Raw genomic sequence first — 25,481 nt, forward strand, 5'->3', positions numbered from 1 at the left:
TGAAGAGTGCAGGAGGACATGCCAGTAGCAGCAGCAGGCTACTTAAAAATACCTAAAAATGAGGTGTCAGCCTGGTGAAGCTACAACAAAGGGCAACTTGCGTGCCAAGCAGCATACGATAGAGCTAAACAGTCCCACAACCACTAGATCAGATCTAAGCTCTGTAGTCCTGCCAAATTCAGTCGTGAATGGTGATGGACAATTAAGCAACTGCCTGATGGAGGATGCTCGACAAATATCCCCATTCTGAATGATGGAGCAGCCCAGCACATCAGTGCAAAAGATAAGGCTGAAGCATCTGCAGCAATCTTCAGCCGGAAGTGTCAAATGGATGATCCATCTCGGACCCATCTGGAAGTCCACAACATCACAGATGCCAGTCTTGAGCCAATTTGATTCACTACATGTGATGTCAAGAAACTGCTGAAGGCACTGGATACTGCAAAGGCTATGGGCCCTGACAATATTCCAGTCATAGTAATGAAAACTTATGCTCCAGAACTTGCCGCACCCCTTGCCAAGCTGTTCCAGTACATCTACAACACTAGCATATACCAGGCTATGTGGAAAATTGCCCAGGTATGTCCTGTACCCCAAAAGCAAGACAGATCCAACCTGGCCAATAACTGCCTCATCAGTCTACTCTTGATCATCAGTAAAATGATGGACCTTTTCAAAATCATGAGGGGTGGTGGCCATTCAGCCTGTTGTGTGCATGCTGGCTCTCTAAAATCAACTCAGCTGTCCCATTGCCCATCCTTTCCCTGTGGCCCTGAAGATTTCTATTCTCTTCAGGTGCTTATCCAATTCCCTTTCTAAAGCCATGATTGAATCTGACTCCACCATACTCACAGGCAGTGCATTAACCACATCTGTGTAAAAATGTTTTTTCCTCATCTTGCCTTTGGTTCTTTCATTAAGTATCTTAAATCTGTGCCCTCTGGCATTCAACCTTTCCACCAAGGAACAGTTTCTTCATAACTACTCTGTCCATCAACAGTGCTGTCAAGCTGCAATTAGCTGCTCACTGATGCTCAGTTTGGGTTCTGCCAGGCTCACTTGGCTCCTGTTCTCATTGCAGCCTTAGTTCAAACATGGACAAAAGAGCTGAACTCCAGAGATGAGAGTGACTACCTTTGACATCAAAGCAAAATTTGACAAATTATGGCATCAAGGAGCCCTAACTAAACTGGAGTCAATGGGAATTGAGGGAACTCTGCAGTGGTTGGAGTCATACCTAACACAAAGGAAGATGGTTTGTGGATGTTGGAGGTCAATCATCACAGTTCCAGGATATCACTGCAGGAGTTCCTCGGGGAAGTCTGCTCAGCTCACCCATCTTCAGCTGCTTCATCAATGACCTTCCTTCCATCATAAGATCAGAAGTGGGGATGTTCGCTGCTGATTGTGCAATGTCCAGCACCATTCATGACTCCTCAGACATTGAAACAGTCCATGTGCAAATTCAGCAAGACCTTGACAATATCCAGGCTTGGGCTGACAAGTGGCAAGTAACATTCATGCTACACAAGTGCCAGGCAATAACCATCTCCAACAAGAGAATCTAACCATTGCCTCTTGACATTCAATGGCATTGGCATCGCTGAATCCCCTACTATCAACATCTTGAGGGTTACCATTGACCAGAAATTGAACAGGATCAGCCATATAAATATTGTGGCTATAAGAGCAGTTCAGAGTTAGGAATTCTGTGGTGAGTACTGACTCCCCAAAGCTGTCCACCATCTGCAAGGCACAATCATGGTATCACTGTATCTTTACAGTGCAGAAGGAGGCCATTCGGCCTATCAAGTCTGCACTGGCTCTCTGTAAGAGCATTCCACCTAGTCCCACTCCCCTGCCATATCCCTGTAATCTTGCACATTCTTTCTCTTTTCAGGCAACAGTCCAGTTCCCTTTTGAATACCTTGATCGAACCTGCCTCTATCACTCCTTCAGGAAATTTGTTCTTGGCTCCCACCGCTTTCTGGGTGAAAAAATCTTTCCTTCCATCACATTTACTCCTTTTGTCAATTATTTTGAATCTGTGCCCCCTTGTTCTTGATGTTCTCCTAAGCGGGAACAGTTTCTCACTCTTTACCCTGCCCATACCCCTCAGGATCTTGAATGCCTCTATCAAGTCTCCTCTCAGCCTTCTTTTCTCCAAGGAAAGCAGCTCTAACCCCTCTAATCTATTCTCATAGTGACAGTTCTTCATCTGGGGAATCATTCTTGTGAATCTCCTCTGTACTTTCCCCAATGTCTTCACATCCTTCCTCAGGTTTGGTGCCCAGAACTGGATGCAGTACTCCAGATGAGGCCTAACTGGCGTCTCGTACAAGTTCAACATAACCTCCTCACTCTTGTACTCAATGCCTCTATTAATAAAACCTAAGATACTATATGCTTTATTTACTGCTCTGTCAACATGTTCTGCCACCTTCAGTGATCCATGTACATATCCACCGAAGTCCCTCTGTCCCTGCATCTCCTTTAGGGGCTTGCGCTTTGTTTTATACTGTCTCACCATACCTATCCTGCCAAAACAAATCACCTCACATTTCTCGGCATTGAACTTCTTCATCTGCCACTTGTCTGCCCAATTCCACCAACATGTCTATTCCCTTTTTGAAGTTCAAGATAATCCACATCACAGTTGACAACATTTCCAATCTTGGTATCATCTGTAAATTTTGGAATCCTGCCCTGCACACCACAGTCTAGGTCATCAATGTAGAGCAAGATCTCAACATTGACCCCAGAGGAACGTCACTGCAAACCTTCCTCCAATCTGAAAAACAACCATTTATTACTACTTTGTTTTCTGTCATTCGGTCAATTTCTTATCCAAGTGCCTACTTTCCCTATTATTCCATGACCTAGAAGTTTGTTGTGCGGCAATATATCAAATGCCTTTTGAAAATCCATATACACCACATCAACAGTGTTTCCTTTATCAACCTTGCCTCCTTAAAAGATTCCAGCAAGTTAGTTAAACATGATTTTCCCTTGATGAATCCATGGTGACTTTCCTTAACTATCCTGCACTTGTCTAAGTGATTATTGATTTTATCGCGTACTATGGTTTCCAGAGGTTTCCCTACCACTGAGCTTAAACTGACTGGCCTGTAGTTGCCAGCTTCATCCTTGCGCCCCTTTTTGAACAAGGATGTAACATTCACAGTTCTCTGGCACCTCCCCTGTGTCTAAGGAAGATTGGAAGATTATCACTAGGACCTCTGCAATTTCCACACTCGATTCTCTCAGTACCCCTGAATGCATCACATCCGATCCTGGTACCTTATCTATTTTAAGTAAATATAGCCTTTCCAACACCCCTTTCCTATTGATTGTAAGTTCTTCTAGTTTACTAGTTATCTCCTCTCTCACCTCAGCCTGGGTAGCAAGTTCTTCCATTGTAAAACAGGTGCACAGTACTCATTCAACACCTATGCTATTTCTCCAGTCTCCACATGCAAGTCCCCTTTTTTTGTCCCTAATCAGCCCTACTCTTTCTTTAACTACCCTTCTAATATATACATGCTTATAGAAGACCTTGGGATTCCCTTTTTTGTTCACCTGCCAGCCTTTCTTTTTCATGCTCTCTCCTTGCTTTTGTTATTAGTTGCTTCACTTCCCCTCTGGTCCTTCTATATTCAGCCTGATGTTCTATTGTATTTTCTACCTGACATCTTGCGTACATGCACTTCTTCCCTTTCATCTTTTCACCTCTATCTCTCTCGTCATCCAGGGCGTTTTTGTCCTACCTTTCCCCTTCAAGGGAATTTGCCTTGACATTGCCTGCAATATTTTTTCTTTGAAAGTAGCCCATTGTTCAGCCACTGTCTTTTCTGCCAACATTTGATTCCAACTCACTCGATGCATTCTCATCCCATCGAAGTTGACGTTCCCCCAATTAATTATTACTGCTCTGGAATGTTCTGTCCTTTCTCATGATTAACCTAAACCTTATGATACAATGGTCACTGTCCCCTGGAGGCTCTCCCACTGATATTTGATCCACTTGGGCCAACTCATTCCCCAGAACCAGGTCCAAAAGTGCATGTCCTCTCATTGGACTGGAAACATACTGCTGTAGAAAATTATCTTGAACACATTCCAGGAACGCTCACCCCTCTTGTCCATTTTTACTATTCTTATCCCAGTCGATATTTGGATAATTGAAGTCCCCCATTATGATTACTCTATAACTCTTGCACCTCTCCGTAATTTCTTTGCAAATTTGTTTCTTCACATCTCTTCCACTAGTTGGTGGTCTATATAAGGCACCAATCATTCTTATTGCACCTTTCCCATTCCTTACCTCTAGCCAGACAGATTCTATCCTTGGCCCCTCTGGAACATCCTCTCTTCAGTACTGTAATGCCACCTTAACCAATATTGGCACTCCCTGCCCTCCATCCCCTTTCTTCCTCCTTGTCTCTCCTAAATACCTTGTGCCCATGAATAATTAATGCCCAGTCCTGCCCTTCTTTGAACCAGGTCTCTGTTATAGCAGTAATATCATAATTCCGTTTGTCAACCTGTGCTTTCAGTTCACCAATTTTATTAATCACTCCGTGCTTTCTCAAAGGTACACATTAGCCTTGATTTAGGCTTTTTTACTTTCTTGCTTATTCTGACCCCATCTAATGACCAGTCAGACTCAACCAGCCTTGTTGAGGTGTAACCCGTCCTTCTTGTAAAGGTTACACCTACCCCAGAACTGATTCCAATGCCTCTGAAATCTAAAGCCCTCCCTTCTACTTCATTGCCTATTCTAATTCTATCACACTCTCCAAGTATTCTATCTACCTTGATGCAACTCTCTGATACATCCTCATTATCAGTTAATACTTCATTTCTTCCCACTGCCAGTTTTTCTCCTCTGCACGCTGAATGTCCCCCATGCCGGTTCCTATCCCCTTCCCAATCTAGTTTAAACACTCCCCAACAGCGCTAGCAATCCTCCCCGCGAGGACACTTGTCCCAGTCTTGTTGAGGTGTAACCCGTCCTCCTTGTAAAGATTCCACCTGCCCCAGAACCGATCCCAATGCCTCAGAAATCTAAAGCCCTCCCTTCTACTCCATTTCGCCAGCCACGCGTTAAACTAGTCAATTTTCCTATTCTTACGTTCACTAGCACGTGGCACTAGATTAATCCTGAGATCACTGCTCCTGAGGCCCTGCTTTTTAATTCCCTTCCTGACTCCCTAAAATCTGCTTTCGGGACCTCATCTCTTTTCTTACCTATGTCGTTGGTCCCAATGTGAACCACGACCACTGGTTGTTCACCTTCCCACAAAAGAATGTCCTGCAGCTGCTTTTTGACATCCTTGACCCTGGCATTAGGGAGGCAACATACCATCCTGGAGTCATGTCGATGGCCGCAGAAATGCCTGTCTGCTCCCCAAACTTTGGAATAACTTATTAATATAGCACTTCCTCTCTTCCTCCTCCTCTTCCTGTGCAGCTGAGCCACCCATCATGCCATGGACTTGCTCTTGCTACAGCCCTCTGAGGAACCATCTTGCTCACCGGTATCTAAAATGGAAAAACGGTTAGAGAGCGAGAGAGCCTCAGGGGATTCCTGCACTACATGCCTGTTTCTATTGGATACTCTGCTGGTCACCCATTCCCTCTCTGCTTGTGTACTACTTAGCCGCAGTGTGACAACGTCTCTAAACGTGCTATCTATGAAATCCTCAGCCTTGTGGATACACCACAGCGACTCCAGCCACTGCTCAAGCTCCGCAACTTGGAGCTCAGGTTTCTGCAGCTGGTGACACTTCCTGCAGATATAGTCATTGAGGGCATTTTGTGCATGCACCACTACCCACATCCTGCAAGATGCACATTCCACATGGTCGAGCTGCACTGATATACCTTATACTTGGTATAAAGCATTTACCACATTATTTATTAATTTATTTTAATAATTATCTTAACTTAGAATAATTCAAATATATACTATTTCCTGTGTTTATCTCAGTCTCGCTTCTTCTCCTGCTCTTTTAACTCTCCAAATCCACTCTCAGTCTTGCCTCTTCTCGTGCTCTCCTTACTCTCTGGCTCTTCTCTCTCTCTTCGTTTCACGCTCTTTTAACTCTCTGACTCTGCTCTCCAAGTCAGGAATGTAATGAAATACCCTCCACTTGCCTGAATGAGTGCAACTCCAACAACATTCAAGAAACTTGACACCATCCAGGACAAAGCAGCCTGCTTGATTGGCACCCCATCCACAAACATTCACTCCTTCCACTACCAACGCACAGCAGCAGCAGTGTGTACGATCTACATGATGCACTGCAGGAGTTCACCAAGGATCCTGAGACAGCACTTTTCAAACCCATGATTGCTACCATCTAGAAGGACAAGGGAAGCAGACACATGGGAACTTCCACTTCCAGATGGTGGTGTTGCCCTCCAAGCCACAGACCATCCTGACTTGGAAATATCTTGCCGTTCTTTCACTGTCACTCTGTCAAAATCCTGGAACTCCCTCCCTAAGAACACTGTGGGCGTACCTACACCACATGACTGCAGCGGTTCAAGAAGGCAGCTCAACACCACCTTCTCAAGGGCAACTAGGGATGGGCAAGAAGTGCGGGCCTACCACATTCCATGGATGAATATTTTTTTTTTTAAAAATGTGAGCTGGTGGCTGAGTGTGTCAGATAGGTGATGGAGCTTCTTCACCTCTGGTGTGCTGTTGCTCTCTTTCTTCCTCCTGAAGGTGCTGTGGCTGGGCAGGCACTGCTGTTTGGTATCTGAAAGCATCAAATCATTAGTGGAGGATTGGGGTGAGGGAACATTTTTTTGGTCACACTACCTTGAGCATGCAGGATGAGCATGAGGTGCAATTTCAGAAGGGCCCTAAGGCAGTAACATGCCTTAATCATGGATCATCTCAGTCAAAGTCCTATTAACCTGTTATATCTGTGCTCACTGACCTACACCAGCTCCTGGTTAAATGCTCCTTGATTTTAAGGTTCTTATCGTTGTTTTCAAATCGCTTCATGACCTTGCCCTATCGCTAATCTTTTCCAGCCCCACAACCCTCCAAGATATCTGTGCTTGTCTGATTCTGGCCTCTTGAACATCATTGACTTTAATCACTCCACCTTTTATGGCCAAGCTGCCAAGGCCTAAGATCTGGAAGACCCTCCTTACTACTCCCCACTGCTCTTCCTCTCTCTTTTCTCCTTTAAGTCATTCTTTTTAAACCTACTTCTTTGGCCAAGTTTTTGGCCACTTGGCCTAATATCTCCAAGTGTGACTTGGTGTCCAATTTTTCTTTCTAATGCTTCAGTAAAGCTCCTTGAGATGTTTTATTACATTAAAGGTGATAGATTAATCTAAGTTGTTGCTGCTGCTGAAGGAATCTCTCTCAAAGTTGCTACATTGTATCCCAATTGTGTGAATAACATTGATTAGTGACATTTGAATATGCATACCACTAAATAGTGTCAGTTCCAATGTATGATTAAACATCTGAATGATGCTAAATAGCAGATCCTCCCATATTTCTGTTTAGGGCTACTGACTGTGAATAAGAATACAAGGAATGGGAGCAGGAGTCAACCATGAAGTTCTTTGAGTTTGTTCTGTCATTCATGGCTGATCTTCTGTCTCAACTCTACATTCTTGCCTGATTTCCATATCCCTTGATTCCCCGGGATACCAAAGATATGACTAAAATCAGGCTTCGATAGACTAATGCACAATCCTCTGGGGTAGAGAATTCCAAAGATTCACTATCCTCTGAGTGAAGAAATTGCTTATTTCAGTCCAAAGTGATTGACCCCATATCCTGAAACTGTGCCCCTATGTTCTAGATTCCCCAGCCAGGGGGAATGACCCTTTTGTCAACCCTGTCAAGACCCTTCAAAATCTTGCATGTTTCAGTGAGATCACCTCTTATTCTTCTAAACTCCAGAGAATATGGGCTCAGTTTACTGTTTCTTACCATAGGCTAATCCTTTCATCCCAGGGACTAATTTAATGAACATTCACAGCACCACCTCCAATGCACGTTTACATTTCCTTAGATATGGAGACCAAAACTGCACACACCACTCCTGGGATGGTCTCACCAAAGCCCTATAAAATTATAGCATGCCTCATATATTTCTTGTACTCAATATCCTTGCAATAAAGGCTAATATACTATTTACCTTCCTAATTGCTTCTTGTGCTAGCATGTTAACTTTCTGTGTTACTTGTACGAGTACACCCAAGTCTCTCTGAACTGCAGCATTTAAAATGTTCACGCCTTTTAAAAAATATTTCTGCATTGCTATTCTGATTCAGTTTGAATAACCTCACATTTTCCCACATTATACTCCTGCCACCTTGTTGCCCATTTACTTAACCAGTCTGCGTCTCTTTTCAGCCTCTTGTGTCTTCCTCAGTTTGTGCCACTTAGCTTTGTCACTTTGTATTGTCAGTAAACTTGGGTACACCACCCTGTCTCTTCATTTAAGCCATTAATATAGATCGTATATAGTTGAGGCCTTAGCACCGATCCTTGCAGCACTCCTAGTCACAGCCTGCCAACTTGAAAATTTCCATTTACCCTACTCTTTGCTAACCAATCCTCTTCATGCTAATATATCATCTCCAACTCCATTAAACTTTGCTTAACTTTTTGTGTTATGTTGTTGTTATGATATAGGAACCAATCACTCAAGGGATTGGATGAACATATTGTGGGATCATTTATTTAGACTAGGCACATGAGAACAGATATACATGGATAGAAAGCTTGAAGATATCAGCAGAGCTCTTTGTACGTGTGTCTATGTCTGTTCTGCTCAAAAGCAAAAGTGAAACTAAGACTGGATCACAAGACAGAATTCCCTTCTAGTGCTGTCATGCTGCTATCCCTTAAAGGCATATTACAACATCTCCCCTTCCTTTAAAGATACTTTCCCCTATCCAGAGAAGTATAACTTTGTATGTTACATATTCATGTTTAGTTTCCATTACAGAAGTGTATAGGACTGGTGAATCTGAGTCTTGAAAGCAGATGTAATCTGCTGGTAGGCCCAGATTTTGTGATGGTAACCTTACATGGAGGTGTCTTTAATTGCTTACAGTTGTCTGTGGGATTGTCATTCTTGGATGTTGTTCCTGATTGCATTTGGGATCTTGCCCTCGATGCAATAGGGCTGCACAGTGGCGGAGTGGGTCTAATTTGTACTCTGTTATGCCATACCATTGTGGTGTGTGTGTGTAATGACTTCATAGAACCTTTGTTCTGAACAAATCTTTGTCACCTTGGCTGGTTGCCTTGTACAAGGATGCAGACTTGTTGTCCAAGCTTGTCCGTACTCTAAACTTAGCAATTCTTTACCTGAATTTTTATCATACACGTTGGTCATCTTGCAGTTTTAAATGTTGCTCTTTAATTTCTGAGAGTGTGGAATGGGTAAGAGTAGGTAAATTGATACACATTGGTCTGGCAAATATGAGCTGTGCCAGTGATGGAATAGTTGCACTTAAAGGTGTCACTCTCGGAACTAACATTGCAATGTGTAGATCTTGCTTGGTCTGCCTACATTTGAGAATTAGGGATTTCACCATGCGAATTATTCGTTCAGCTCAGCCGTTAGATCTAGGGTATGAGAAGAAGAAGTAGTGAGATAAATGTTCCATTTCTCGCACGCATCCTAAAATGGCTTACCAATAAATTGCTGACCATTATCCATAATGATCTCTCTAGGCACACCAAATCAACCGAAAATAACACCTAGAGTGTGAGCAACAGTTGTGCTTGACTTATTGTGCAATTGTCAAATAATAAAGTAGTTGAAATGAAGTTAGTGCCACAGACATGAAAGAAGTCAGATGCAATTTTGGAACAAAGATGGATAGGAACTTCATGTGGAATCAGTGGTTCTTTGTGTTGACTTGGCATGTGCTCTTGACATGCCTCATACTTCTTGATGATTACTTCAGTATAATTGTTCATACCCAGCCAATAGACTGTCTTTCAAGTCATCTCATCTGTTCTATGCATATGTGAGTGATGAAGTTGTTGAAGAATATTGGGTCGCAAAGATTCCAGTATGATGGCCTGCCTACCTTTAAAAATTACTCCTGGAGAAGCCTAGCTTGGCCCGGTAAGGCCACAATGGTTTTGTGTGTTCATGGACATGCTGAGTTGAATCAGACCATCCGTCAATAATGGTGTTTCACAGTTTCTGTAATGTGGAATCTTTTGCTGTTTGTTTTTGTATCTGCTGGCATTTATGTCACGCAAAATGTACCAGATCAATTTAGAGAGCATCTTTAAGTTTGATGTCGATCAGATCAACTTGTAAGGATATATCTTCTGTTTTTGTTGGGTTAGACGATCTGCTAAATGCATCCAAAGTGATCATCAGGTTACCTGGCTTGTACCTAATCTCTGTCATAACCTTGAATCTTTATCAATGTGCTGCCAAGATTGCAATGGTTTTTACCAAATCATTCCAGTGGCTTGTGGTCAGTCTCTACCATCAATCTTTTGCCAAATGGATAGGTATGAAATTGCATGATTCCAATCATTGAGCAGGAAACATTAGCTTTAATGTTGATGTAATTGGATTGTGTTACAGATGGGTTTTGAAGCAAACGTAATCGATATGCCTTCTGTAGTATGCATGCTCCCCGACCTTTCTGTGAGGCATCTATCTCCAGGTTAATTCATAAGATGCTTCTGATAATTGTTTCAGTTATTGCTGGTCTTTGTGCCACAGGAAAGGTACAGCCTCTCTCTCAACAGCTCCCTTAGTGATAACTATTTTTTGAGTGAAATTGGAAATGCATGGAAAAGAGACCCAGATATCTTCAATGATCATCCTTATCTTGAGGAATTGGCATGGCTTTAGTATACTCTATTTCACTTGGATCTGGACACATTCTAGCACTAGAATAAATAGAACCAAAAATTGACCTGCTGCACATTGATGGCACATTTCAGACTGTTGAACACCAAATCTTCGTTGCATCAATAAATGTTGATTATAGTCATGTTCTTGCTTTGTTCTTTCCAAGACAGCAATGTCATTGACAATAAGATGCATCTTGGCACAGTGAATGTAATGGTGTCCATGTGAGCTTGAAAATGATCCTGGCTAACAACCCAAAAGGAAGTCGTTGAAAACAGTATCATCTGAATGGGGTACAGAATGTAATAAGCCTTTGGACTTCTCTGCGAGATATGCTGACCAGTAGCCATGCTTGGCATCAAGCTTCAAGGAAAATTTTGCACCTGCAGATCTCAAAATTAACTCTTCTAATTTGGTATTTTGTAAGGATAACGTTTCAAAGCTGCATTTAAACATTGTGGATTGAAGCAAACTCTCAATTATCTGTCCTCCTTTATGACATAGATAATTGAGATGCACCAGACTGTGCTCTTGTAATCTTTTAATGATTCCATATTTCTCCATTTTTGTCTAGTTCAACCATCAGTTTGTCTTGTAAATGGTTTCTGCACTTATGTGATGGATCAATTGATGGGATTGCATTCTCCTGCAAGTGTAATGTTGCAGCTCCCTTGAAACTGCCAAGTTTGTTAAAACGTTATGGATATTTTGATGTTAGGTCATGAACTGAGGCAATAGGAGTAGTTTCTGAGGTTTGTCTGCCTTGTGATGTCTGACGAATTCCATGGATTGTTACTAGTCTGAGGTCATGGCATGCTGGGAGGCCTATAATTAATAGGCCTTTAGTTTCCACAATGTAGAACATCTGTGACACCCAGGAGGGCTGATTGTATTTGCACTCCAGGACTATGGATCCTGCACATGAAATTTAGTGAACCATTGTATGCTGGAAGTTTCACAGTAGTAAATTTTGCTATGGCTTTCCATGCCTTTTAGAATTTGCAGGGTCAGTATTTTGGCAATTGCCTCTGTGTCAATCTTGGCCAATAATGAATAGTTATCAACTTGCTTAAGGCAGATAATTTGTATCTTGACAAATTTTGGATGGCGCAACGGCATCTATGTTTTCCATGAGATTAGTGGTGTGAAACACCGCTCTTTGTCTTGCCGTGCACATCACCTCGTGTATATATTTCTGACAGGATAACAGTTGGCCATTCTTATTGCTTGAAGGTACTCATTGTGTACAGTCTGTTTGGATCAGTGCATGGCTCTTTGCTGTTGCATTAGCCTTTGTCCTAATACACTGCCACTGCCGATGGCCCTTTTTGCCACATTCTTTGCAGAATTGCTGGATATTCCATTGGTGCATGCAGAAGGCCACACCTTCCACATGCTTTCCTAGATTTGGGTGTTCTAGTGAGTGGGTCAACAGTTGGGGTTGTACTTAGGTCAGTCAAGCTTACAGAGCCTGTGAGGATTGCTTCATACTTATGTCCGTTCTTGAGTAGTTCTTTGATGCTATACATTTTTGGCTTGTCTAGCAGATCTTTTTGGAATGTTTCAATGGGAATGGATGAGATCATCAACCGTGCCAGCTCTGTGTTTGAAAAATCACAGTATATCTCTTTGCCAGCAGATGCAGAGGAAAGGGTGTCTATGGATTCTTTAGGCTGTTGTCGAAATTACATGAACTCTGGTTGAGGAATATGGAAGTTTAACCTAATTCTGAACTGGTCTTTCATCCTTTAGTTCTTCTGCTGTTCATCCTGACGTGTTCAGCCTGTGTATACCTTCAATCCCAATTGCTATGCTAACTTTTATGGCTTGCTTGCCTGGTTTAGGCACACCTGAATCAAGAAACAATGGCACTGTATGCTGTTTAAACATTGTGAATTTGTACAGTAGATCAGCTGCATCCCAGTTCAAACTGGGGAATTTTGTGGACATTTTGACAATAACCCTTATCTGTCCTGATTTTTATGACATTTTTGTTTGAGTCTCCCTCATTTGCTATTGACTTGGCCCAAACTTGGGCACTTGCCGCCCGACTGAGCTAACCAAGTGCTAATCCCCTCAACACGCTGCCCCACTCACTGACTGACAGGCTGTGCACTGCAATCTCACCACAAGGGATCTGATGGCTTGCCAGCCCTTTATTTGAGTACAATCCTGCACTGTCTCTTCAAAGCTTTTGTGCGTAGTCCCCATGCTGCAGTTTCAACACTCTGACACCGCAATTCCACTGTGGTCTGATCAGATGTCAAGGGTCATCTTGTAATACAATCTAAAGCTGTTCACCATGTTGTATTTACTTAATCTTGCTTCCAGGCTGTTTGATCACCGCTGAGCGCCATGTTGTGTTATAATGATATAGGCACCAATCACCCATAAGGGTTCATTTATTTAGACTAGGCACATGAGAACAGATATATGTGGATAAAAAGCTTGAAGACATCAGCAGCAGAGCTGTGCGTACGCGCTTAGCTCAAGAGCAGAAGTGAAACCAGAAGACTGGATTGTGTGACACACTTCCCTTCCAGTGATGTCATGCTGCTATCTCAATATTACAACATTGTGTGGCGTGTTATCAAAACCCTTTTGAAAATACAATTTTACTTCATTTCTGGTTCCCCTTTATCTACTCTATGATTTATATCAAAAAACTCCAATAAATTTGTCAAACACAATTTCTTTTTTGTAAAATCATGTTAACTTTGTGTGATCATATGATGATTTTGAGTGCATTGTTAATATTTCCTTAATAAATTCCAACATTTTCCCAATGAATGATGTTAGGCACTGATCTGTAGTTCACTGTTTTCTCTCTTCCTCCTTTCTTGAATCATCGTTACATTTTCTAACTTCCAATCTGCTGCGGGCATTCTAGAATCTAGGGAATTTTAGAAAATCATAACCAGCATATCCACTATCACTGCAGCTGTCTCTTTTAGAACCCTACAATGTGGGCCATAAGGTCCCAAGGTTTTGTCTGCTTTTACCCCCTTAAATTTATGGAAAACTTTTTCTGATAATTACCTTGAGTTCCTCACTCTTATTAGTCCCCTTGGTTACCTTCTATTTCTGGTATTAATTTGTATGGTCTTTTGTGAAGACAGATGCAAAATATTTGTTCAATGTCTTTGCCATTTCCTTATTCCCCGTGATCATTTCTACTGTCACTGTCTCTAAGGGATCAAAATTTACTTTAGCTACTGTCCTTTTTACATATTTGTAAAAGCTCTTACAATCTGTTTTTTTTTATTCCTGGTTAGTTTAATTTAATTCTTTTCCCCTTTTTATCAACTTTTAGAAACCAGCATAGGTTAACCAAAAATACTCCCAATCATCAGGCTCACTACTCTTTGCAACTCCTAGAAGTAAATTTGTCATCTTTTGCATGTGTGCATAACTTGAGGAAGTGGGGATAGAGAGGAAAATGGCAGGATTTGAGCCCCCCCCCCCCCCCCCCTCCCCACCTTATGAATGGGGGAAGGAAGAGGCCAAACCATGAAAAAGATAATCAATTCAGAAACTGAAAATGCAGTATTGTATTCAATGCTTTATTGTATGAATGTGTTAACTTAGAATAGCATGTGCTTATGGTAACAAAAGCCATTTATTCCAGCTTGTTATTGCATTTGACAGCTTCAATCAACCTGCAGCCTTTTTCCCTTTATGTTTTTAAAACAATTCTAATTTATTCAGGGCACTAACCTGAGCGCAGTAAATTTTGCTAATAGTTGCAGCTGGTTTGAAGGGAAGAGTCAGTGAATGAGCAGTATTGCAAAATGTTTTTAATAACCTCATGAGACAGAAATTGTCCTGATTCTTTAGAAATATCAACCAAACTTCCTCTCAAATCTTTTCCCAAATTTGTTGATGTAAAAGTAAGATCATTTGTGATCAATCTTTCCTAGGACCCCATGTTTGAATCTCTTCAGTCAGATTTTCATCATTGTCATAGCACTCAAATGGCCCTAATCAAAACCACAGATGACATCTTTTGTTACTGTGATCGAGGTACACGATCCTCATCCTTCTTGACCTGCCTACAGCCTTTTACTCTGCTAACGACACCGTCCTCCTCCAGTGCTTCTCCTCTATTGTCCAGCTAAGTGGGACTGCCCTCTATAGTTTCATTCTTAACTATTTACTCGTAGCCATAAAATTTCTGCTCCTGCGTAGTCACTTCTTGAGTCCTTCAATGATCTATCTTAGGGATCCATTCTATTTCTAATCTACATGCTGCCTGTTGAGGACATATCTGAAAACACAATGTTAGATCCCATATACACATTGACTACCTCTACCTCACCACCCCCTCTCTTGACCCCTCCACTGGATCGTTGTTGTCAGGCTGCTTCCCTGGCATCCAGTACCGGATGAGCAGTGATTTGCTCTAATTAAATGCCGATTCCTAGCCACTTGTTCTTTCCCTCTGCCTGACCACTATTAGCAACCTCAGCCTTCATTCTTGACCATGGGCTGAACTTGCAGCTCCATATCCTCTCCAACAAGATCACTTATTTCCACCTCCACAATATCACTTGTCCGTGTCCTGCTTCAGGTCATCTTCTGCTAAAACCCCCATTAATACTTTTGTTACCTCCAGACCTGACTATTCCAATGCTCTCCTGCCTGGCCTCCTATCTTCTTGCATAAACTTGAATTGATCCAAAACTCTGCCCTTATTTAATTGGCACCAAGTCCAGTTCACACGTCAGTCCTGTACTTGTTGACCTACACTGCCTCCCAGCCTATCAACATTTAAAATTTTAAATTCCCATTATCCTGTTCAAATCCCTCCATGCCTTTGATCTTCCCTTTCTCTCTAACCTTCTTCAGCTCTACAACACTCTGAAGTCTGGTTTTCTTCTAATTTTGGCTTCCTCTTCCTCCCCAACTTCCTCTGCCCCATTATTGACCACCATGCCTACTGCTGTCCAGGCACTAAATACAATTTCTTCCCGAAACCCCCCTCTCCTCCTTTAAGATGCTCTTTAAAGCCTATCTCTATGACAACTTATGGCCACCTGCTCTCATACCTCCTTCTTTGGCTTGGTGCCAATTTTTTTGTCTGTTTACACTCCTGTGAAGTGCTTTAAGATGTTTTACTGTTTTAAGGGCACTCTATAAATGCAAATTGTTGGATTAAAGTGAGACTGAAGCTGCTGTCAGTAATTGAGATTAATTGGTCAATTAATTATTACATTGTCCCAACGTTCTGAGCTGTGCAGGGTGTAAAAAGGCCCATTAGATAGAATTGAAGTGCAGATTTTTGTGCAATTATATTTACATACCCAGTTTTTAAAATAGAGTCAACCTACCTGTGGTGTGAAGATATACTTGAATACTGTTGTGAACTTCAAAGATGTGACTGGCAGTTGCTACCATGTGACATTTTTAAAACAAAGCTGTTTGTTATCTTGTAGCCCCAGGAGGAACACGTATTGACGATGGAGACAAAACCAAGATGACTGAATACTGTGTGTTTGGTGCCACTGAAGATCAGCAAACAATCCGAAACTATGCTCAGGTAAACAGGTGCTTTGGCACAAGGCTGTGAAGTGGTCACTGTCTAAAACTATTAGAGATGAGACCAACCGGTCCCTGCCTGCAACCTTGCAACATAACCATGTTAGTCAGTGATATCTTGAGGCAACACATGTTAAAAGTACAATTTATCAACTTAACATTGTTTAGTTTACTGAAAAGAAATTTGAAATGTATTAGTTCAGGGATACAAGAAACATTTCCTTTCTTTGTTTTATTTTTAAAAAATAACATTTTACATTCAGGGCAACTCCCAGTTTAGTAAGTTTATTTCATAGATGGCGTAGCTGAGAATTCAATGAAGAGACGAAGACAGGATTGCCAGCTACCCTTTCAACTTTATTCACCCTATCCCAATTTGGACACGGTCAGTTTGAAACTGGTCATATCTGTGCTGCCAGAAATATGGTATCATGCTTCCAGCCTAGTAGTATTTTTCAAGCAAGGGCCCTTAACAAAAAACCTGTGATGCGAGAGCAACATGGACAACTAAGTTATCATTGCTTCCTGCTCCTTGATGTAATGTTACAGAGCAATGCATGTAACTAAAACAAAATCACATGCTTAAAAATAACTACAGGTGTACAATTTTTTTAAAAAGTACAACATTTATAAAACAAAAGCCAGGGAAATAAAATGCACCTATGCAAGTAAACTTTTTAAAAAATGAATAATGCAAAACTTACTTTAAAAACTGGAAGAGCTAAATTCCTACATTGGTAAATGAAATAACTTTTATATTTTTATATTTATTTTATTTTAAAAGAAAAATGTAACTTTCTACTTACAGTACCTCCTGCCTGCCACCAATCCTACTTTCTGAACCTCCTGCTCCCCGATCCTCCCTCCTGGTCACTGCAGATCCTCCTCCCCTACACTCAGCATTGCGGGGTCTATCCCCTCCTCAACCTTAGAGTTGTGGCCTCCCCCCCACCCCCACTCCCCCTGTTCTCTGACCCACCCTCTTGCAGAACAGAACTTCCCGCCCCCTGACTTGCCCTATCACCACTTCCAATTCCTGGACTTGTGTTCCCATTCAGGATCCTGATCTGATCCAAAGCCAGAGCTCCAATGTTGTGGAAATGTGAGTGCTGATCGTGCAGAAGTACCAAGTTGGGGCTGCTACAATCCATGTTTTTATTTAAATGCTGCTACTCACTGCTTCCCTCCCCGGAAGCCTCGCTGTGAGCAAGGCAAGAGCAGCTTCGACAGCCATTTTAAAAAACCTTTTTCTAAGCTTTTGCAGAGCTGCTGGAAGCTCCAGCCTTCCAGTGAACATCATGAATGCTGATATAAAATATTATTGTACTGCTTTTTGTGGATGAGAAGCATTTCCACAAACTTGTCCCATAGCACGCTACTTGTTGCATCAGAGAGTCACATCAACTGATATAAAATCTTCCACATAAACATTCTGTCTCTGTATACAAAGGCAGGAATAGGGGCTGACAATGTAGTTACATAAAGCCAGTACTATGTTATTTTTAATCTTGAGATAAAGTATAGATTTAATTTCATTCACAGGCTGAACATTTGGCGATGTTCCTTAATTTTTTGTTTTTCCTTTAGGTCCTCAATAAGCTCATTAGGCGTTACAAGTATCTGGAAAAAGCATTTGAAGATGCAATTAAAAAGGTAACTTTTATAGCGAAAATAAATGTAATGTTTTCTTTTTCAGGGATTCTGAAGAAATTACAAACTTCCTTTAAACCTTTATTTGGTTTTACTTTTTGGAATTGAATTAATTCATTATAGTGCTGAATGCTTTTAATAGTTACTGATAAGGCTGCACATAGAGCTGAATCATTCAAATCATAATATCCTAGGTTCCATCTCCTATATCTGCCGAGTTAGCTGAGTTCAACTGGGACATCAGTTGAGGCACTGCATTTGGCTTCAGGACTGTACTGCAGTCTTGCTTCTATTTGCTATCCAGTGTCACCTGCTGTAAGTGTGCACATGTGGACCTAGAGTGAGGTCAGCTCTGATGGCCTCCGCAGTGGAATAGCCTGCCAGTACTCACTCTCCGAGCTCACATGAACAAATCAAAGTTGTAGTATGGACCAGTGAACAGCATGAATCAGTGGCTTAAGAAGATGTGGGGGAGGATGGCTGAGAGAGCCTTTGTATAGAAAAGGACTGTTATTGAAGTGAATATAATACAATAGTCAGAAAAGGGATTCAAATGAAGTTATAAAGTGGATGAATATAGAGGAGGGTGCATACTGGAACTTGTTCCTGTTGTTCATGTTGAATCAGATGTGTGTATTTGATCTGGAAATCATTGTGAGGAAAAACTGCAGGTTTCTGCTTTGCAAAAGTGTAAAGTTTTATTTAGGCCCTCCCACCTTTTGAGTAGTTTTTTCTGTAAAAGATAAAGGGGTAGAATTTCCATGAGGTGATTCTTGTATCTGCTGCCCTAACTTCGATGGAAGCCCCAAAAAAATGTTGTGAACAAGCGTTCTGTCAAGATTATGGCAGGAGATTGAGGACCCTTGGGGAAAATTACTGGTGAGAGTGAATATGTTTAGGATAAATATATGGGAGTAGTTTTAAAGATAATAAAGATATGGAAATAGGAAGGATATTTGAAAGTTTGGTTAAAGCAGTTTATTAAGGTACATTAAGTTACAAAAATACTTAATAGTCATATTGCGCAAGTAAGAAGCAAGCAGCCACAAGAGCACAATAATAAGTCAGTGAGGCAGATTTTAACATTATGCAATTATGTGGTAGTGAATTAGCAAACCATTTTATACTTAAATAAGGCAGTGGAAATAAAAATTAACTACTGCAGCTGTGCTGCACATCCAAAATCCACTGGCATGCAAATGAGGCCATGGAGACACAAGTAAAGCACTCTGCAGCCTCCGAATTGCACAATAATTAGGTATAGTAATATTCCAGTAATTAGTTTGTGTTCAAGTTTGGAATATCCATAAAATAACATTTAAAGGACATAGATGAATATGAAAGTACAAAAAGGCTTAAGATGATGCAAGTAATATCAAACATACCTCATATTATGCCTTCTTCCCATACTACATCTATTTAAAATATATATATATATATATATATGTTATCTTTTCTCAGCTATTGCTATTCCTGAAAGCATTTTCAGCTTCAGAACAGACTAAGTTGGCAACACTCACTGGTATCCTGTTGGCCAATGGATCACTTCCAGCCACAATTTTAACAAGCCTATTTTCGGATAATTTGGTTAAAGAAGGTAATACTTGAGGGTACTTTGATAATTTTTTTTAAAGTAGTTCCAGAGCTAAAGCTGGTGTTAAATTGAAATAAATAATCACTTGCCTCTGGGCCTAGAGCTGAACCCAGTTTTGCCGAAAGAACAGCTCAGCTATTAATCATATGCACACGTAAAATGGAAGTACTAGAAAGAAGAGCATCAAATGCACTTCCAAAATTGTTAAAGTTATGGCAACCAGCTTTTCACTGCTTTTGAACTACTTAACTTATAATACTGGCAATTGTAAATTAAGAAATTAAAATATTCATAACGCTGATCTAGTTAGTTGCTGGTTTAACAGAAAATTTCTATTCATTTCTGAAGATATTTAAAACTTCACAACTCCACAACTTCCCATTCTACCCATATATAGGTAACACCTGTAGCAACGAACCCTTGAAATTATTTTTCTGATCTTTCTTTCATTTGAAAGAACTATTTACAAAGCTGCCCCCTGCTGTTCATGCTTCCATTGTGACTCTACTTAGTAGTAATCTAAGAGGAAAAGACTTGAATCTTTTCACAAAGGAATGGTACCAAAGCACTTTGTTATTTCAGACTTCTTTATCTCCTGCCTATGGCTTGGAAAAACATGTATAATGGGGTGCCATATCTTCAAAGGGACACATGTATTCTACTGAAATGGACCATAAACCTAATTGTAAATAAAGATGTATGTATACTTATGGTGTGCCTGTTTCATTCCCTTGGAGAACAACATTATTGTAGTACTATAGATTATCATAATGATTATTACAAATTATAATTTTATTGAGCTTTTATGTTGCAGTGAGAAATGACAATGCCCATTTTTGTCATTAAAAATATAATTTCAATAGTTCTGAAAGGAAAGGCCTTCCTTCATTAAATACATGTCCATATTTTCTTTTTCAGTTTTATAGATATTGTCACTGCTATTATACTTTAATTTCCCATGAATTGCCATCAAAGACTATAATAGTATTTGTGACAAGTATAACAGATGTTTTATAAGAAACATTGTTTAGACTTTAAAAGCAGCAAAGAACACTCAATATTCAGAAATTAACAGGTTTAAGTGCGTATAAAATATTTTTCATAAACCTTTATGCAACAATGTGATAGACTTCAGTTACAAATAAATATGTGGAGTAAAGTGCTGGCTAAGTATATACAGTTAATTCCAAATTTCTTAAAATATGGATATAAACAAACTGCACCTTTTGAAGCCAGAATGGAAAAATTGGCTACAAATGTAAGGACATTCTTTTCTTAAATGCAACAAGTTTGTGATGGTTGGTAACTATTGCAGACTGGGATTATTTGGAGAATGCTTGAATTTTAACTTAAATGCAGGATGTAGCTCCCAGTTTTTGTTTAGATAAATCACTGTTTCCTCTATACTCGGTGTAACAGTTTGCTTTCAGAAAGTTTGAGGTAAGAATTCATTCGAATATCATTAGATCATAAACAAAACAGCGTTTAAGAAACGGAACTGTGCAATAGATTGTTCACTGTCTTGGGACCTGAGACTTGGGTTTAAATCAAATCCAGCCGAGGATAAAAGTCTCCTCTAGCTCTAGCCTTAATCCCGTATGAAATGAGTTTTGTCTGAACCCAAGTCCTGATCAGCATGGTCAGTAGAAAACTGACCCTAAATCAGGCCTCAATTATCAATAGAGACAATAGGGTGACAGGCATGGTAAATGGAGAAATGTCACATTGGTTCAGTGGGATGCTCTTTCAAGGTTGGAGTTTAAACATGTTATTGAGGAAGCTTCTCTCTGGGTCTAACAATTGTGTGTATTCAGAAAGATTGCTTGATTCTGATACATCCCTAAATTGCATATTGGGAAAGTGACAAGATTGGGTGGAAATCTGGTTTTACACCCAGTCCAATTTTACACTCCACTGAAGTCATGGAGGGTAATATTAGGTGGGATATAATATTGACCAATCCCACGGCATTCCCGCACAATAAGCTAGTTAAATTTACATCTGTTGTGTGCCTACAGTGCTTACTTTGATCGACCAAAGAATTCATTCAAACAAAACACCATCATGTGTAAATGCTGTTCATTAACATTAATCTTGTCTTAAATACCAATTACTTGTACTGTTTTGTGATTCAGGGCATAATTGAAAAGTGAGGGAAAAATTATTGTTACATGATGAAGTGAGTTCTTTTTCCTAATGGGTATACCAGAACTGTCTTAAGTACAGGACTCACACATTGGATCATGACGGATTCCAACAGAAAGAATGAATGATCAAAGCTACTAACCAAAATCCAGCCCAGGATAAAAGTCTCCTCTAGCTCTAGCCTTAATCCCGTATGAAATGAGATTTGTCTTTCACGATGTGAAAAAAAGACTATATTTTTTATCGCGCCTTTCACAACCTAAATGTTTCAAAGCCCTTTACAGCCAATGAAGTGAGTGGTAATGACACAGTCTCAGATTAAAATATAGGTCATTTAGGACTGAGATGAGGAATTTCTCCACTGAGGGTGGTGAAATTCTCTGCCCCAGAGGGCTTTGGGGACTGTTACTGAGTATATTCAAAACAGTGATTGATAGATTTCTAGATATTAAAGGTATCAAGGAATATGGGGTTAGTGTGGGAAAATGGCAGTGAGTTAGAAGATCAGCCATGATCTAGTTGAATGGTGGAGCAGGCTCAAGGGGTCGAAGTCCCTCTTCTATTTCCTATGTTCAGTGGGCTGAATGGCCTCCTTCTGTGCCACAAATAACTTTACGTTTAAGCAGTGACTACACTTCAAAACTATTTAAAGTAGGAAATGTGGCAGCCAATTTGTCCATAGCAAGTTCCCACAAACAGTAATTGATAATGCCCAGATAACTCCCCTGTTCTTCAAAATAGTGCCACAGGGTTTTTTTTTCACTTTGGAAAGCAGACAGGACCTCTCTTTAATGTCTCATCTGAAAGACACACCTCCTACAATGCAGTATTGCATTGAAGTGTCAGCCTAGATTTTGTGCTTGTGTCTGGAGTGAGACTGGAACCCAAAACCTTGTGACTCGGAAGTGAGAGTGCTACCAATTGGACCATAGCTGGCACTATGGCCTTTGAACTGCTTCAAGCAGTATCTGCTTGCTTTATCAGGCTTTCAAGGAAAGAGGTTTTTTAAACTTATTTTTCCCCCTTAAAACAGGAATATCATCTTCATTCGCTGTAAAGGTTTTTAAAGCTTGGATGGCAGAAAAAGATGCTAATGCTGTTACCTCATCCCTCAGAAAATCCAACTTGGACAAGAGGCTGTTGGTGAGTATGTCTGAGCCAGGCATTCTAGAAGTTAATTATATACCTTAATTTTAAAAATAGCCAGATTGACAGTAAATTTTGCAAGTTTTAGGTGTTTTATTCAGTAGGGGAAAGGAAATTAAGGTAAGAGATTACAACAATGGAGAAAATGAAAGTATGCTTGCAATGTCAGCTAAGAGACATGGGTAAAAAAATAATTTTATGTAAGGTATTGCTAAATGTTCAGTCTGAATTATTCACTTGCATCTGCATTTGAAAGTTTTATAAGGTAAAATGCAGGTCAATAGATACCTTAAATAATTTGCTGTGGGATGATACTTAATCCAAATCAAATGATTATGATTTCTAAAATTATGCATGCCCCAAACTATGAATATATTGAATGAAGAGTCTGTGTTTAAAAAAAAAATCAATGATAGAAAGGAATTAAGAGATTTATTTCCAATTCAAAATCACCAAAGCTTGCTGTGATTTCCTGTCAGAAATGGAAATCTCTAAAACGATGCATAAGAGATAATTAAAACAAGGTTATTTACTTCTTAATGGCATAGCTTGTTAAGGCAGTGGGTAGCTGAGCCATAGCTATCAGAAAGACCCCAAGTTCAAGTCATAGTCCTTGCTCAGTTAGCTGATTTTGGCCAAAGTGTTCATTCATTCAGTGCAATTGGCTTTAGCACCCGTGGGATAGGAAGGGGGGCAATAAGATTTCCAATCGCTTCTCCTGAAACATTGTTTGTTGTCCACATGTAAGTTATTAGCACAATTGATATTTTATAAGAAATCAGAGTCTGAAAATATGTATGGCTTGGAATTTCTTATGACCGATGCAGTTGGTAAAGTGGAGTTATTTAAAAATCCCAGAGGGAAGCTTTAAACAACTGTCATAACCCATATTTTTAAGTGTTATGTTTGGGATGCGGTTCTAAATTCAGCAATCAGACCACCAGTTCTCGAGGCTTTACATTAAATTAATTGAAACATTTTTATCAATATACACAGGTTAAAATACATGTATACATGGCTACAAATTACTACTATCATAGCTTTTGACAAATTCCCAAACTAATCTCCATTAAGGCAACAGCAACCCATAGACTTAATGCTTTGCCTGATGTTTGGTTTTCATCTTATGAATTCAGAATGAGATTATTTTCACTGTGGAACCAGATGGAGGCTTGCAGCTGCCTTTTGATCTTACATTGCCTCTGCTCTGCACACCCGAAAACTACTGGAGTTATACCTATCACCACTGATTTGAATTCAAATCTCATTGTCTCACCACTCTCTTTGAATTTTACCTTTTAACAATGAAACCCCATTCATTGTACCAATTTTATTAGTAATATAAACATATGGCTTGGTAGCTGCTAGAAAGGCGTCAAGTTTTCACCCCATTTCTTGAATGCTCTATTCAAAAAATGCAAATGCACGCTATCTCTCTTACATATCAAAATTAGTACATATTAAAACACTCAAGCTAGCTGACTTTAATCCAATTAAGACATACATGCAGACTAAACCTCTATTTTAAAAGAAAAATATTTTCCAAAATATATACATTAATAGCTTCATAACAAGTTTACATGATTGAGTTATCAGGAGTGGATTAGTGTACATTCCAATTTAAACCATGAACACTGGGCATTTTCATTATACTGTGAACTATTTTACAAAAACATAACTCTTATGTTTTCCACAGGAACTCTTCCCGGCAAATAAACAAAACTTTGAACATTTTGCCACATACTTCACTAATGCAGGTCTGAAAGAACTATCTGACTTCCTTCGAGTCCAACAATCACTGGGAACTCGCAAAGAACTGCAAAAAGAACTTAAAGAGAAACTTTCTCAGGAATGCCCCATAAAGGAGGTATGTTAGAAATGAGGTGGCTTGCAAATGTAACAGAATAAGCCTATCATTAAAAAAAAAATCACCATTATTGAAATTATTATAAGCTATGGTATAGAAAGCATTTGATTTGAGGTCGGGATAGTCGGATGGAAGTCAGAGTGCAGGTGGTGGGGTGGGAGCAGGATAATCAGAGCGTGGGCTGGCAGGCAGGGGGAGGGGTTTTGTGGTGTAAAATCCTCCTTAAGAATTCAGAATTTAGATATTTTAATTTTTAACAATGGGGTTCTCGGTTGTGCCTGACATAACAAGGTACAAATGACTAGTACTTATGAACTAAGCAGAATATATTAAGCAAATGTTTCATATACTTAATAAAAAGCAGTGAAGACAACAAGCTTCTGGAATTCCTCGAGTGTTGCCAGCACAAGTGATGCCTTTCTTCTCTTTCTGAAGTGGTGTTACATTGAACTGTGTCTTAGAAGAATTATACCACAGAAGCGATGGCAAAATTGTGCCAACAAAGATTCTGATTTCCAACTTTTATCCCTAATTCTGGCTCCCTCTTCCTTATTTAGAAAATCTAAATTAGCCTCTTTCATTGTTTAGGCTGAGGGTCATCTGGTGTCACCCCATGTCTTTAGCTAGAGTCATGTAGACTGAAGGCTATTATTCCCTGGGCCCC

General features: G+C 40.1%; 1 protein-coding gene across 3 annotated transcripts in view; it reads left to right on the forward strand.

Annotated features, from left to right (window-relative positions):
• The window catches only part of LOC121275906 (basic leucine zipper and W2 domain-containing protein 2), an 84,835-nt gene that overhangs the window by 39,754 nt on the left and 19,600 nt on the right, over nucleotides 1-25,481 (forward strand). For all 3 annotated transcript variants that reach the window (XM_041183722.1, XM_041183721.1, XM_041183723.1), the window contains exons 4-8: nucleotides 16,313-16,416; nucleotides 18,003-18,068; nucleotides 19,527-19,662; nucleotides 22,838-22,947; nucleotides 24,647-24,817. In XM_041183722.1, the coding sequence (XP_041039656.1) occupies nucleotides 16,313-16,416; nucleotides 18,003-18,068; nucleotides 19,527-19,662; nucleotides 22,838-22,947; nucleotides 24,647-24,817 (587 nt within the window). The remainder of the gene's footprint in view (nucleotides 1-16,312; nucleotides 16,417-18,002; nucleotides 18,069-19,526; nucleotides 19,663-22,837; nucleotides 22,948-24,646; nucleotides 24,818-25,481) is intronic.

This window comes from Carcharodon carcharias, chromosome 3 (genome assembly GCF_017639515.1).
Source record: "Carcharodon carcharias isolate sCarCar2 chromosome 3, sCarCar2.pri, whole genome shotgun sequence".
Taxonomy (NCBI): Eukaryota; Metazoa; Chordata; class Chondrichthyes; order Lamniformes; family Lamnidae; genus Carcharodon; species Carcharodon carcharias.